Source organism: Leiobunum rupestre, chromosome 7, assembly GCF_980474605.1.
Source record: "Leiobunum rupestre chromosome 7, qqLeiRupe1.1.hap1, whole genome shotgun sequence".
NCBI classification, from domain to species: domain Eukaryota; kingdom Metazoa; phylum Arthropoda; class Arachnida; order Opiliones; family Sclerosomatidae; genus Leiobunum; species Leiobunum rupestre.
Genome location: NC_143390.1, coordinates 3,970,020 through 3,981,911, shown reverse-complemented (window position 1 = coordinate 3,981,911; position 11,892 = coordinate 3,970,020). Strand labels below are relative to the sequence as shown.

Below are 11,892 nucleotides of genomic sequence, written 5' to 3'. Positions count from 1 at the left end.
GAGTCAATGGAACTTTAGATACTTCAAGTGTATGCTTGTATTGTTCCCTGCTATTACTCCTTTGCTGTCTTCCTATATCACACTTTCAGGTGATGCATTCTCGTTATAGATAAGAAATTCTTCGAAGGGAATTTACCGAAAATATACGGAATAATTATAGATAACCTCAACGTTAAAGAGAGGTGATAAAAATATACGCGAGATAAGGCAAAATAAAACTAAACTTTATACGAAGGGGCAGAGTGATTTTGCCTCAATAACTAAAGTTACTTTATTTCAAATCAAAGTGATTGAAAGAGTCTTAAAATTTGGAGCAACATGTCTGCATATGCTGCAAGCAGTTACGTTGCTGCGGGCACTGCCGTGGAAGACGGCAGTTTCTTGTATCGTTCGTTTTTGGAACGAGAATTGCCATATACAAATCTTTCGGATTTGGAAGATTACCAAGCGGAGAGTCGTATCAACCCAAGAAGAAAGTAAGCACTCAAAATATATTTCACATTTTATAATTTTATTAGACCTAAGCAGGTTACCTTAAATATATCGATTACGAAAGTCAGTTGGTGATTATGCCGTTTCCAAGCTTAGAAGAGTAGGAGGGAAGACGACACAGCAGACCAGTTTATGACGTAGGGGAAGTGAATCTCCACAAGATATGGGGTAGTGAATTTTAAACCACTGCCTTTCGGAATAGACCTTAAAAGCTTTACGTGCGGTTAACTTATGCAGCCCTTAAACTGCTCGACTCACGATGTCAATTATTACTACTTGTCAATTGATTAGAAACAGTAACTAACATGGCGCTCACTTTTAAAGCTACAGCTCCAACGTTACAGGATTAAACAGCCTAATTATTTGTTGTATATGTAAATCTAATTGGGTGATTTACTGTATTGGGGAGCCACAATACAGAGCATTTGCAAAATGTGGCGGTAGTCGAGTAGACGACCCAGGAAATATTTTTGTCTTGTTTTCAACTTGTATGTAAGTTTTAAAGGGTTCCAACATACCGAAACTAACATCCAGATTGTTTGAGCGGGAACGCATTTCTATCCCTTGTCGTGACTTTAAAAAGAAGGAAATAAATAATTTAGTGTATCGTAACTAATCAAACACAGTTCATAAATACTAAGCAAGTCCGTTATACTACACTTAGATAATGTTTTGTAAAATGTAATTTAGGCACATGATAATTATCTAGATTTTTAGATTTACTTAAGTTCTATATTTCTAGTTTCTGACCTTAGGTTTCACAGACGCTTAGGGTAACTCGCAGAATTTACTCTATTTTTCAATTATTCTTCCTGTGTTTGATTTCCCGTTTAGCTCACAATTAATTGAAGTAAACCAAAAACTAAAGGAGTGCGCGGATAAATTTCGAAATGGTCCTAAAAGGAGAAATAACAAGAGAAAGGCAGCTATTGTTGCTCGAGAAGTAAGTTACCTGGAATAACAATTACTTTAACCATCACCAAAAGCTAGACGTACCGTGAATTTTTTTTGCTACTACCACGTTGGTGTATTTATGATATTAGTCATAAGTAGCAGGATTCTTGATAAATAACAGGCATATTGTGTATTTTTAGTCAAATTTCGATACTGATTTTTACAAGAGGGTTTCATTGTAACCCGGCCACCTGAATTAAAAAGGCTTTAAAAGTCACTCGATGACTCTGGCCTAGGGTGGTGCCTTGGGTATTAGCCTAGCTGATTATTATTATTATTATAGTTTAAAATAACATTAGCTGTTAGATTATATTTTCAAGTATGGGTTAAGTTATTTAGGGATACGTAACAAAAATTACTCGGCTTCCAAGTGTTGATTAACAATAAATAAGTTTAAGCTTTACCGCATGGACCAAGCTTTCTCTCAAAAACTGCTTTTAAAAAGGAAAAGCTATGATAACGTTGGATTTTAGTTCTATTCAGGCCAGCGTGGTTAGGTTAATGCCAAGCTCGAAACCTATACATGTTGTCAGAATTTATAGCCCGGTGTACCGGTAACAAAAAACCACACCACCGGAGGCCTATCATCAGAATGCCCTACGCCAGCGTCCACAAGCCCGGACAGGTGACAAAACCAGCATGGGTAGCAGAACCCTCGAAACCTATACAAAAATTATAAAGGCAAATGTTTCTAGCTTACGTTAATCAGCAGAATTTACGAATTTAAGCCACGCTAATTTCATAGGCGAAATAGGCCTTCTTGTCTTTAAGGGCATATTTGAAGCCAGCCTCATTTCCATTTCATCCAGAATGGCACGATTTTCTCATATGAATAAAGTTGCGCTCATAACTGCCGTAGACCTATTTACCAATTTCCCCCAAAAAGCTGATATTTCCTTATCATTACTCCGTTAGCTTTCTCGATACGAAAACCCTTCATTCTCCACATTCCAACAAGTATCTGATGAATATTGCGAAAATAATGCAGAAAAGGCTTCCGATGCTGAATATTACGTAGAAACATTTTTTTATCTGATGGACGTAGCAGTGAGCTTGCTTCCAGAAAAAAATTTCATCAGATTAACTTACGAATACCTAAAAAAACGCATCTGTCCCTTAGTGGAACAATATGGCGGTTGGGTAAGTTCTGAAATATCTTTTGAAACCGAAGTATTCTAATTTTTAGCGCGTATTTTATGTACAAGAGTAAATTAAAATATCGGATGTTAACCGACTGACTGAAATTTTAATCCTTTTTCTCGGGAATAGGCATTTTTTATCCAATTTGTTGTACGGCAAATGTTTTATAGCGGAAAATAGGCACTAAAACATTTCGCTAATATCTACGTTCTTGTTGAAGTTATAGAGATACAAAATTTAAGGCCAAGCAATGTCCTACAAAAAAGGTTCTATCCACATTTATCCATACAATTGTTATCGCGCAATATCAGTTTTAATGTTATACATGAAACACGCCTCAAAGCACTGTTTCGTTTTTTGTCAACGGAGATGCAGAATAACCTTAAAACTGGCCCTCAATTTTGTAACGCATGTTATGTCTAACTTAAATACGAACGTAGAGATTAGCGAAAATCCATTTTTGGTGCCTTTTTTGCTCCCCATACAACCACCTGATGAAGACTTTTGCAAAATTATATATTAATTCCAAATAGAGGTGCGTGTATACATTCAGCCGGCTTGCCAATTTCCGAGGTTTGCCAAAAGATAGTGGATTACACATGCTGCAACCATAGTTTCGGATATTTCGTATTTTACCTGGGGATCGAAATTCCTTCTTGCCAAAATATATCGCAAGTGATAACTGACCAAACTACATGGATTTATATTATTACTAATTTTAATCAATCGAAATCAGACAATGATTACATCCTTTTGTATGAAAATAATATTTTTTAATCCAACCCTTGCCTTTATTATAAAAACCGGCAGAATTTTCAAACTTTGACCAACAAATTCGTTAAAAATCTCAAGTCTTAGGAATTTTTTCTCACCTCACAAGGAGTGAAAAATGCTTTATAGATTTCGTATTCTTTGTTGAATCAAAATGTCAATAAAAACTAACTTAGCTTTCGCGTACAGTTTAACATTATATTTTCGTGTAATAAAGTACTCAAAAATATTTCTTAAAAACCACCCTTTCTCTTTCATAATAAAAACTTCCGCATGGAAGAGTGCGTCATTAATGTTAAACGGTCAAAAATATGCCACTGGCCTCAACTGTCCGTAGTTATACCACTACCAACGTTTTACATTAATTCCCATCAAAACTGGCATTAAACTGCTAAGACGCAAAAGCAAACTCCTAATGCATACAAAATTATCTTACAGAATAAAGTGTTTTCGTCAGTGGGAAATTGGATCGAAGAACATCCGGTGGAAACAGTGCTTGTTGCCGGAGGTGCGATACTGGGATTGGGATACTTGCTGGGAAAAGCGATTTTGGGGGCCACTGACGAGGAACCCAGCTCAAGGCGAAGGTCTTCAGACAGGTACATATACGAAATTACAACCTAGCTTAGCTAGCTATTCAATATTGTGTTTACGAAAAGCATCTGAAAATCAGCTGGCAGAAATATCCACCTAAGATTATTATTATAACGTATGCTTGATATTAGTTATCACCCTTGGTTTCCAAAACTTTGTAAGAAGTGTACTTTTAAGGAGTTACCAAAAGGGTTTCCCCCGAGTAAATTTGTGAATCCTTTGTTAAATTACTTAGTTCTAAGAAATATTCCACCATTTATTTTATGAGCCAAGAATATCATGGCACCGCCACTGATAAATAGGAGCACAAAACACTTCATAATTGCATGGACCATTTCTTAGGTTTCCAATTTTTTAAAAATATTGTTTATCTTCCTGTATCTTAAGTCAGTTTCTAACTCTTGAAGCGTTCAACCAGTCAATTTAGATAACTCTTCAAAAAAGGACTGAAAATACATTTTAATTTAAGGAGAACTAACGTTTAAGTTTCAGATATTGCTAAGTTTCAACCTCTTAACCTTTCTCAATTTTCCCCAAATTTATTCTGAAACAAAGTTTTCATGAATTAGAAAAAACCTACTTTCAAAAATAATGTCTATACTAGTTTTGAACTTTGACATAATTGCAACATTTAATTTCACAGATAATATGGATACCACAATTCACCGACAGGGAATCGATTCTGGCTCAATTGTTTATCCTACTCGTTTTATATTGTTATCTACATTCTAAAGATTAATTGCTGCTATATACGCTTCTGTTATTATCCAAAATACAGATTTATTTAATGTTATATATTATAAACTTGCAAATAACGTTATTATGATACAATGTATATAAATAATTAATAAAGTTTCTAAGTATATAATTATTAATTTTCCATATTTCATTGATAAGAAGTTTTAATTTAGGTTCTCGTCTTGGTCATTTACAGTTGTAAGCCGCTGGAGTTTTCTGTGATATATTGAGAATATCAGCGATAATAATGGTCTAATATGTCTCCGGCCAAGCGTCTTCGGTGTATGCTTCCATGGCGTCAGATAACATCATTATCAAGGAACCACTAGCAAGCTGATTGAATTTTTTAGGGGGAAGAACTTATTCTTTGAGCATGGCGAGGATTGGGAGCAACACTAAAAATAATATCAACATAGTCATTATCTCCAAGTATAAACTAGGTAATCCCTTAAGAATTGTGGTTTTTTTCGCAAGATTTCTCGTAATATCTTCCGAATTAAAATGGGTAGATGATGGGTTATCATAAATCAAGCCACTGGCATAAATTGGAAAGTTTTCGTTCGCAACGTCTTCTTTACGAGGCGTGAAATAAACAAATGGCCTAAAGTGAATGTACAATATTTGAATAAAAAGTAAGTGTGTACTCTAAAAAATTTAAAAACAACACCTTCTCTCTTAGGACTATATTTACTCACACATCAAAAACAAGTTGGTCAGTTAGGATTAATGTTTCATGCCCTCGTGTGTTTAATGGCGAAAATATTCATGAAACAAAAAGGAAGAAGAACGATTTACACGAAGATCATTTTATTCAATAAGGGTAGTATTTTGTTTTATGAACTTAGAGTTGGTCGCATTATGTTTCGTATGTCTATGACTACACGAAGTTAATATATAAAAAGATACATTTTATTTGTCTGATCAAGAACGGTACAACAATGAGTAATCTTTGCATTTAGTCGTATATATTTAAAGCATGATTATTTACATAATAAAAAGGGGGTAATGACGCCAACTGCGATAACGTGATAACAAAGTACAAAGATAAGATATTTTTTAGACCTTATATCACACATTATTAAAATTTATAATTATAATGGCAGTTTTAATATTTTTTTGACTTTTTCTATTAGTACTTGGCTAAATTTGGTTTTGTTTTAGGATATCAGTGCCAGATTATAGCAACAACACCAAAGAAGATAATAATAAAGGAGTTAAAGAAGAGGAAATTGAAAGTTGTGATTTGGTAGTCGAAGAATATATAGATATAGATGTGTGAAGAATATATAGATTTAGATGTGTGAAGAAGATATAGATTAAGATGTGTGAAGAATATATAGATTTGGATGTGTAAAGAGTTCTAGGAAATTCAAATCGTACTTAGTGTGCTACAGGCTACTTCAGATTCTGAGGCCATAATAGCGGAAGTGGTTAATTCAGAATCGAGCCAAACAAAAATACGGAAACAAAACCAATTGGAATTTTTGTTACTGAAGAGGATTCTGAAAAAATAGCAAATGATTGTTTCACAAAATATGGTGGTTAACTGAGAACAACTAGAAATGAGTCTCTAAGTAAGGTTTTATCAGAATTAATTGACATTGGAGAGGATACCATATAATTTATCAAGAATTAAGCGGACTGAAATCCTCAAAGAACTTATGGTTTCGAGCGCAGCAGGTTCAATCTAATGATTATTTGCCGCAAGAAGCTGAGATAAATATATCTTCGTTAGCACCACCGGTAAACTATTTGGCATTTATGTAATAATTGTTTTCATTTCATGTGCTGCAAAATTTCTACGGAATTAAATTGCGTACAAATTTACATATCTAAAAATGAAATGGCACGGATGAATTTAATGGACGCTTCAATAAAAGATATTCGGTTTTTACTCCCCATCTCCTAATTCGTCTGGGTAGGAGCTTTTTCCGGTCGGTCAGTTAAACGGTTAGAATGGCTAGCCAAAAAGTCATTTTTAAGCCAATTGAAGACGCGTTTTTGCCCTCATGAGAATTTTGCGTCAGATAAGAAACGCGTCGGCTCACGTGTATAAGGAACATACTAATGTTAATTTTCGATAATATCTTTTAAGGTAAAATATATAATGTTACTAAAACTAAGTATAAGAAGATAATATTATTATTATTATCATCCTCTTATGGTATAAATAATTAAAATTATATGTAATATTTTTATAATACCGGGCAATTTCAAAGCTTCTCATGGAGGCAGAGTAATTCATTTCGTATAAAATTATCTTTCGGAAAAAGATGAAAACTCATTCATTTAGAACTAAACATATTACTTTTGTAGTACCTTATGCAACAAGTGTTTCCTTTTAACCAGGTAACGTTTTTGGCTTTTTAAGGCTTAGTAAAAAACCGATGTTACGTTCGAGAAAGTTTCCAGCTTTCTAATATTTCAACAAGCACTATATAAATAATAACTTATGAGCGGGCTATAAGTCGCAAGAAGACTTGGCCCGCTAATGTCACTTTTTTGTACAACTTTAAATAATTAAAAATTCTGATTCTGATTCCTGGCTGTAGGAAATATTACTTCTTGGCAATCATAGTAGATGCGGAATATTTGACTGGACGTTCTGATGAAGGTGGGCCGACGAAGATAATGAAGGAGGTTGCGTGTGCGTCAGTCGAAGCTGTCCCAAAAATAGCGTCACCACCATAAAGCGAAGCAATGCTTTCAATCAAATCTCGTCAACAGAATGCATGGACGAGCAGAAACATCAGTGGAGTTTCGTGGAATGATGGTTTCACTTCATGTAGGATGATGCCCAAGTGTGTTAAGATGATGGTTCGAGACTACGACGTCGTCTTTTCGAAAGGCAAAGAGAAGTGCGCCCTTTTGTCGAGCATTATCCAGCGTGAAGTGAAGGACCTTAATGATGTGGGTTGTCCAAAAGCAATGATCTTAGATAAATCGCCTATTGTTAAATTCTTATTCGAACATCAAACGGCGCGTTATTGCGCACTAGAAAAATGTGCCATTTACGCCGACTGGGTGTACGAAAATATTGTTGAAGTGGTTTCAAAGATTTTTTCAATAAAAATATCTTGTAACTGTACCCTGAATTATATTTTGTTATAAGCTCACTAACCTACAAATACGTAATATATTTTACATAAAAATAGGAAAGTATAGGCAGATTTACTGACGTGTAACTAGGAAGAAAGTCACATTGGGACAGATGGCGACACAAGAACGTTTTTGCTGTAATTTAAGAACTATTTACACTATCTCACGATTGAAAGAAACAAAAACATATCCCAGTTAATTCGTACCCCTGTAAAGGAAACTCTACATCGAACGAACAGTAAACCGACCCGTTTATTTTTAAATAATAATAAGTGGTGAAGATATTTTGACGAGCCTTTAGACCTCACTGTACGTCGGAAAAGATCTGCGTCTCCAATTCCTAATGAACCAAAAAGACTTCGTGCTGGTAAATTTTCATTAGTTAACCCACCATGAAGCAAAGAAGTCCCCGAGCTTCTTAGCGACGATGACGAGGGAATATCTCAATACATGAATACCTTAGAAACCACGAAACCAGAGTCAGACGGTGCTACACGAAGCGACGAAGTCCCCGAACTTCTTAGCAAGGATGACGAGGGGATATCCAAATATTTAGATACCTTAAAAGACATCGAACTTCAACCGCCAGACCAACAGCTTGCGCTAGTTCAACCACAACTAGACGCCCTACCCATCGTAGAAGATAATCCGGGGATAGGAAAGCAACCTGGACAGTTAGAAGAAATAAACGCGTTAGGCGACGCTATCTTCGCCGCTCGAATCACAGCACCTGATGACGTTACGGAACCGACGTTATTCATTAACCAGCACCGCGCAGTCTTGGAAAACTACCTCCGGAATAAACTCACGCAAAAAGCCGGCATAAAATGGTATTTGACCATTCAAGCGCGATACACTCGTCAACTCGCTAACTCTGAAGCCGAAGCTGTATTTACTCCGTATTTTAGAGGATACACTCCCGCTACTTTGATGGCAGACGTTATTCCGCGTCAAATAGATCCTAGCATAAAGAAAATTGCCGAATCTATGGCGGAGTATGAAAATAGAGGTAGCGGTGGGATTTTAGATAGAATCCTATATCTTCAGGTCAACATTATCCAATACCTACCGCTCGTAGGTGGAGCCAATTTTTTCCTGTTACCATACGGTCTTGAAAAGAAAAGAGCTCTCGTGAACGTCCAGTCGGTGGACAATAAGTGTTTTTTATGGTCGATATTAGCCCGTCTTCATGCCACCGAAAATCATCCTAACCGTGTAAGCCACTATCGAGAGTTCACTCACGAAATTGACGTTTCGGGAATAACTTTTCCGTTTGAATTAAACTCCCAGAAACTTAAAAGGTTCGAGGAGGTGAACAATTTATCCATCAACGTGTTCGCTTACGAAAAAGAAGTGTTTCCGCGCTACGTCAGTGAGAAGAGAGTACCCAAAGAACGCGAAATTGACTTGTTGTTGGTTACTAACGGTCACGAAAAACATTACTGTTTGATCAACAGTTTAAGTCGCCTTCTCGGTAGTTTTACTAAAAATCGACATACTAAATTTTACTGTCGGTATTGTCTTCATCGATTTACCGGTAAAAATGCGGAGAAAAATCGAGACGATCACGTAAAAGATTGTAGCGTTCACGGGCCGCAACCCAGCAGATCAGCTACCCAAAATCGTCAAAACATTCCCCTCGCTATACATCGTCAACACCGACACATCTACATTTCAAGGAAAAAGAACACTGAATTCTTTGAAAGCTATGGAAACCACACAGATTTATTTAAATTTAACAATTTTGTAGAACGCAACAGTCTAACTGTTATGTATAATTCCTATCAATTGCAAGGTAATTTTAGTAAAACATGTCGCGGATATTGTGTATATTTCTCTATTAATCGGTGTAGGGGTATAAAAAATGTTTAAAATATTACAAACATTTTCTAAAGATAAAAATGTAAATGATCGTATGATTACGGAATTAATGTATAAAAAGTATGCAATAAATATTTTGAAATAATTTATTTGTTTTCATTTCTCAATACGGTAATGTCCGTGGGACAACGTTGTTATTCCGTGAGACAAAATGTAACGTTTATCGTCGCACGGGCTGAGGCACATTTTAGTTTGTTGCACCGTTGTTAATTCATGTTTTTTACTAAAAATACGCTTCATTGTCTCCACGGTTACTTTACTGTTTAATAGAAAATCGCGGTATTGTTCATGACGCATGCGCTTTTGGACTACACGCTTGCAGACCCCTTTGCAGGTTCGTTTCTCTCTATTGACCGACAAGATTGAGTACATTTTTGGACGTAATCCGCAGAATTCAATGACGGGAACTCCGTCAAGCTCGTCCTTAAATTTGCCAAGTTTTTTCTTGTTAGCTTCACTGAAGAGAGGGTGGTCGCTGGGATAGCCGGAGAAGTCGTATTTATCAGCTTGCGCGGAAAAATCTTCATACAAGTCCCCAGTCTCAATATGATACGTTAAGCTGTCTGTAAAATTATACAATTTATTAGTTTAAACGTAAAATGTGTGTGTTTTTTAAATGTCTTACCAGTGTCTGTAAAAATAAGTTTAGCTTTTTCTTTGTACTGTGTTTGAATCACATCGTAATGGAATTCGTACATTAGAAGCTTTGAGAGGTCTAATATCGAAAAGCCTGTGTATATCGGTCTGTTTAACAACAGCTTTTTCTTCAACATCTGGATTCCGACAAGATCCTTATCGAAAACAGTAATCCTCTCAAAAGCGGGGGAACTGGCTTTCTTTACGGCCTTTTCAGGGGTTTGAACCAGGTGAAAGTCGATACGGAGGCGCAGGTTCTCCATCGTTTTTCCTGAAAAAATAAATAAATAAATAAATAAATAAATAATAATTATTAAATAATTTAAATTTAATTTAAATCAAAGAACTTACCGAAAACTGAGTTGTTCAATTATTTAAAATAGTCCCGTTCAAAGCTATTTGTCGCCATTTTACGCTTCTCTGTATTAATGTCAATATACGGTTTCAACCAAGGTCCTAGATCAAACCGTAAAATTCGATGGACTTTTAATTTTAAGTCCTTTAGATACGTAAAATTTCAGGTTTCTGTAGTGTACTACGTATCTCTCTTTGTTGCGCAAATTGGGTACGAGTTTCGGTAAACTCTCCTTGATTGGGATTTTCAGTTTTTGCCCCTTGGAGAACTCCGATAGGTCTCCAGGTTTGATGGACTTTTTCTCGGGTGCTAGAGGATAACAGTTAAGGTCGTCGTGGAGTGACTGCGGATATTCTAAGTCGACTTCGAGAATAAATCCTTCCGATTCGTCATCGGGGTGGCTCAGAATGATGTTTTCAACGAAATCTTCGCACGGTTTCATAAATCCGAAGTTTGACATCGGTAACGCATCGCACATTACCGTACCATATAAATTATTCATGTCTTGAATATTATTAAAATTAGTAACAATAAAATTAATAATAATAATAATAAAAAAAAACCCAAAAAATCTTACCTAGGTAACAGATGTAGCTGTCAGGTTTTGAAGAATCATACGATTCCAGGTACTTATTATTTGCGCGTGCAAACCGATGACTGATCATGGAAACCCCTCCTCTGATTCCCGTTTCAATGAAAAGGTGCATGTCGACATCTAGAAGTAAATCGAGTTTGACCTTGGTCATGCATAAGGCGGCTTCCCACGCAAACCCGGGCCCTGTGAAAGCCTGGGTGCAGTCTAGTTTGTAATAGTTCAGACACATTGTCCTAAAATTCTCAAAGACATCGGCCAATCAAAGCGTATCCGACTCCACATAGGTGTCGTGGTAGTTCCCTTTAATAAAACGAATTAGTACCTGTATTTTTAAAGTAAAATTTGTAAACATCTTACTAAGGTTTTGCATCTGGAATGTCTACCAAACATTTTGAGCGTGTTCGTAATCCGCGTCCTCCGTTAAAACGTTGAAGAAGACGCTCTTAGGTGGAAGTTGCGTCTCCTTAAACTTGTCCTCACTGTCGATGTAATCGATGCAGTAAACACCTTTGCGGAGGAAAAGCTTTACTTTATTCAGTTGGAAAGCAGAGTTTGAGTATACGGTACGCGAAATAAATCAAGTTCCGAGCTAATGCGGTTTTGAGAGCTGGGGTGAGCGAGTGACATAATGAAAAAT

The 11,892-nt window shown here is 36.1% G+C and overlaps 2 protein-coding genes across 7 annotated transcripts; one reads left to right on the top strand and one right to left on the bottom strand.

Annotated features, from left to right (window-relative positions):
• Nucleotides 1–230: 230 nt before the first annotated feature.
• LOC149933932 (uncharacterized) lies at nt 231–7,795 on the top strand. Of its 6 annotated transcripts, none has more exons than XR_016472310.1 (8): nt 231–476; nt 1,327–1,435; nt 2,362–2,586; nt 3,796–3,956; nt 4,886–4,971; nt 5,040–5,321; nt 5,851–6,432; nt 7,242–7,795. XR_016472310.1 is itself a non-coding variant. In XM_090154312.1 (5 exons), exons 1-5 carry the CDS (start codon nt 319–321, stop codon nt 4,596–4,598), a joined length of 657 nt encoding a protein of 218 aa, XP_090010438.1. In that variant the 5' UTR covers nt 231–318; the 3' UTR covers nt 4,599–4,778. The 6 variants fall into 6 exon arrangements, 1 of the variants encoding a protein (XP_090010438.1); XR_016472307.1 differs by having other exon boundaries at nt 4,886–5,129; nt 5,199–5,321; nt 7,242–7,794; XR_016472306.1 differs by having other exon boundaries at nt 4,886–5,321.
• A 1,970-nt stretch (nt 7,796–9,765) lies between these two features.
• LOC149933931 (uncharacterized) lies at nt 9,766–10,605 on the bottom strand. The gene is made up of 2 exons (XM_090153366.1): nt 10,295–10,605; nt 9,766–10,232 (listed from the first exon to the last, which is right to left on the bottom strand). The coding sequence occupies exons 1-2, from the start codon at nt 10,566–10,568 to the stop codon at nt 9,766–9,768; spliced, it is 741 nt and encodes a 246-aa protein (XP_090009492.1). The 5' UTR covers nt 10,569–10,605.
• Between the last annotated feature and the right edge of the window lie 1,287 nt (nt 10,606–11,892).

Coding starts and splice junctions, on each gene's coding strand:
- LOC149933932 (XM_090154312.1), top strand. CDS start 319: ATGTCTGCATATGCTGCAAGCAGTTACGTTGCTGCGGGCACTGCCGTG. Junction 1,436..2,361: donor CAGCTATTGTTGCTCGAGAA/GTAAGTTACCTG, acceptor TTACTCCGTTAG/CTTTCTCGATACGAAAACCC. Junction 2,587..3,795: donor TGGAACAATATGGCGGTTGG/GTAAGTTCTGAA, acceptor ATTATCTTACAG/AATAAAGTGTTTTCGTCAGT.
- LOC149933931 (XM_090153366.1), bottom strand. CDS start 10,568: ATGGAGAACCTGCGCCTCCGTATCGACTTTCACCTGGTTCAAACCCCT. Junction 10,233..10,294: donor ACTTATTTTTACAGACACTG/GTAAGACATTTA, acceptor ATAATTTTACAG/ACAGCTTAACGTATCATATT.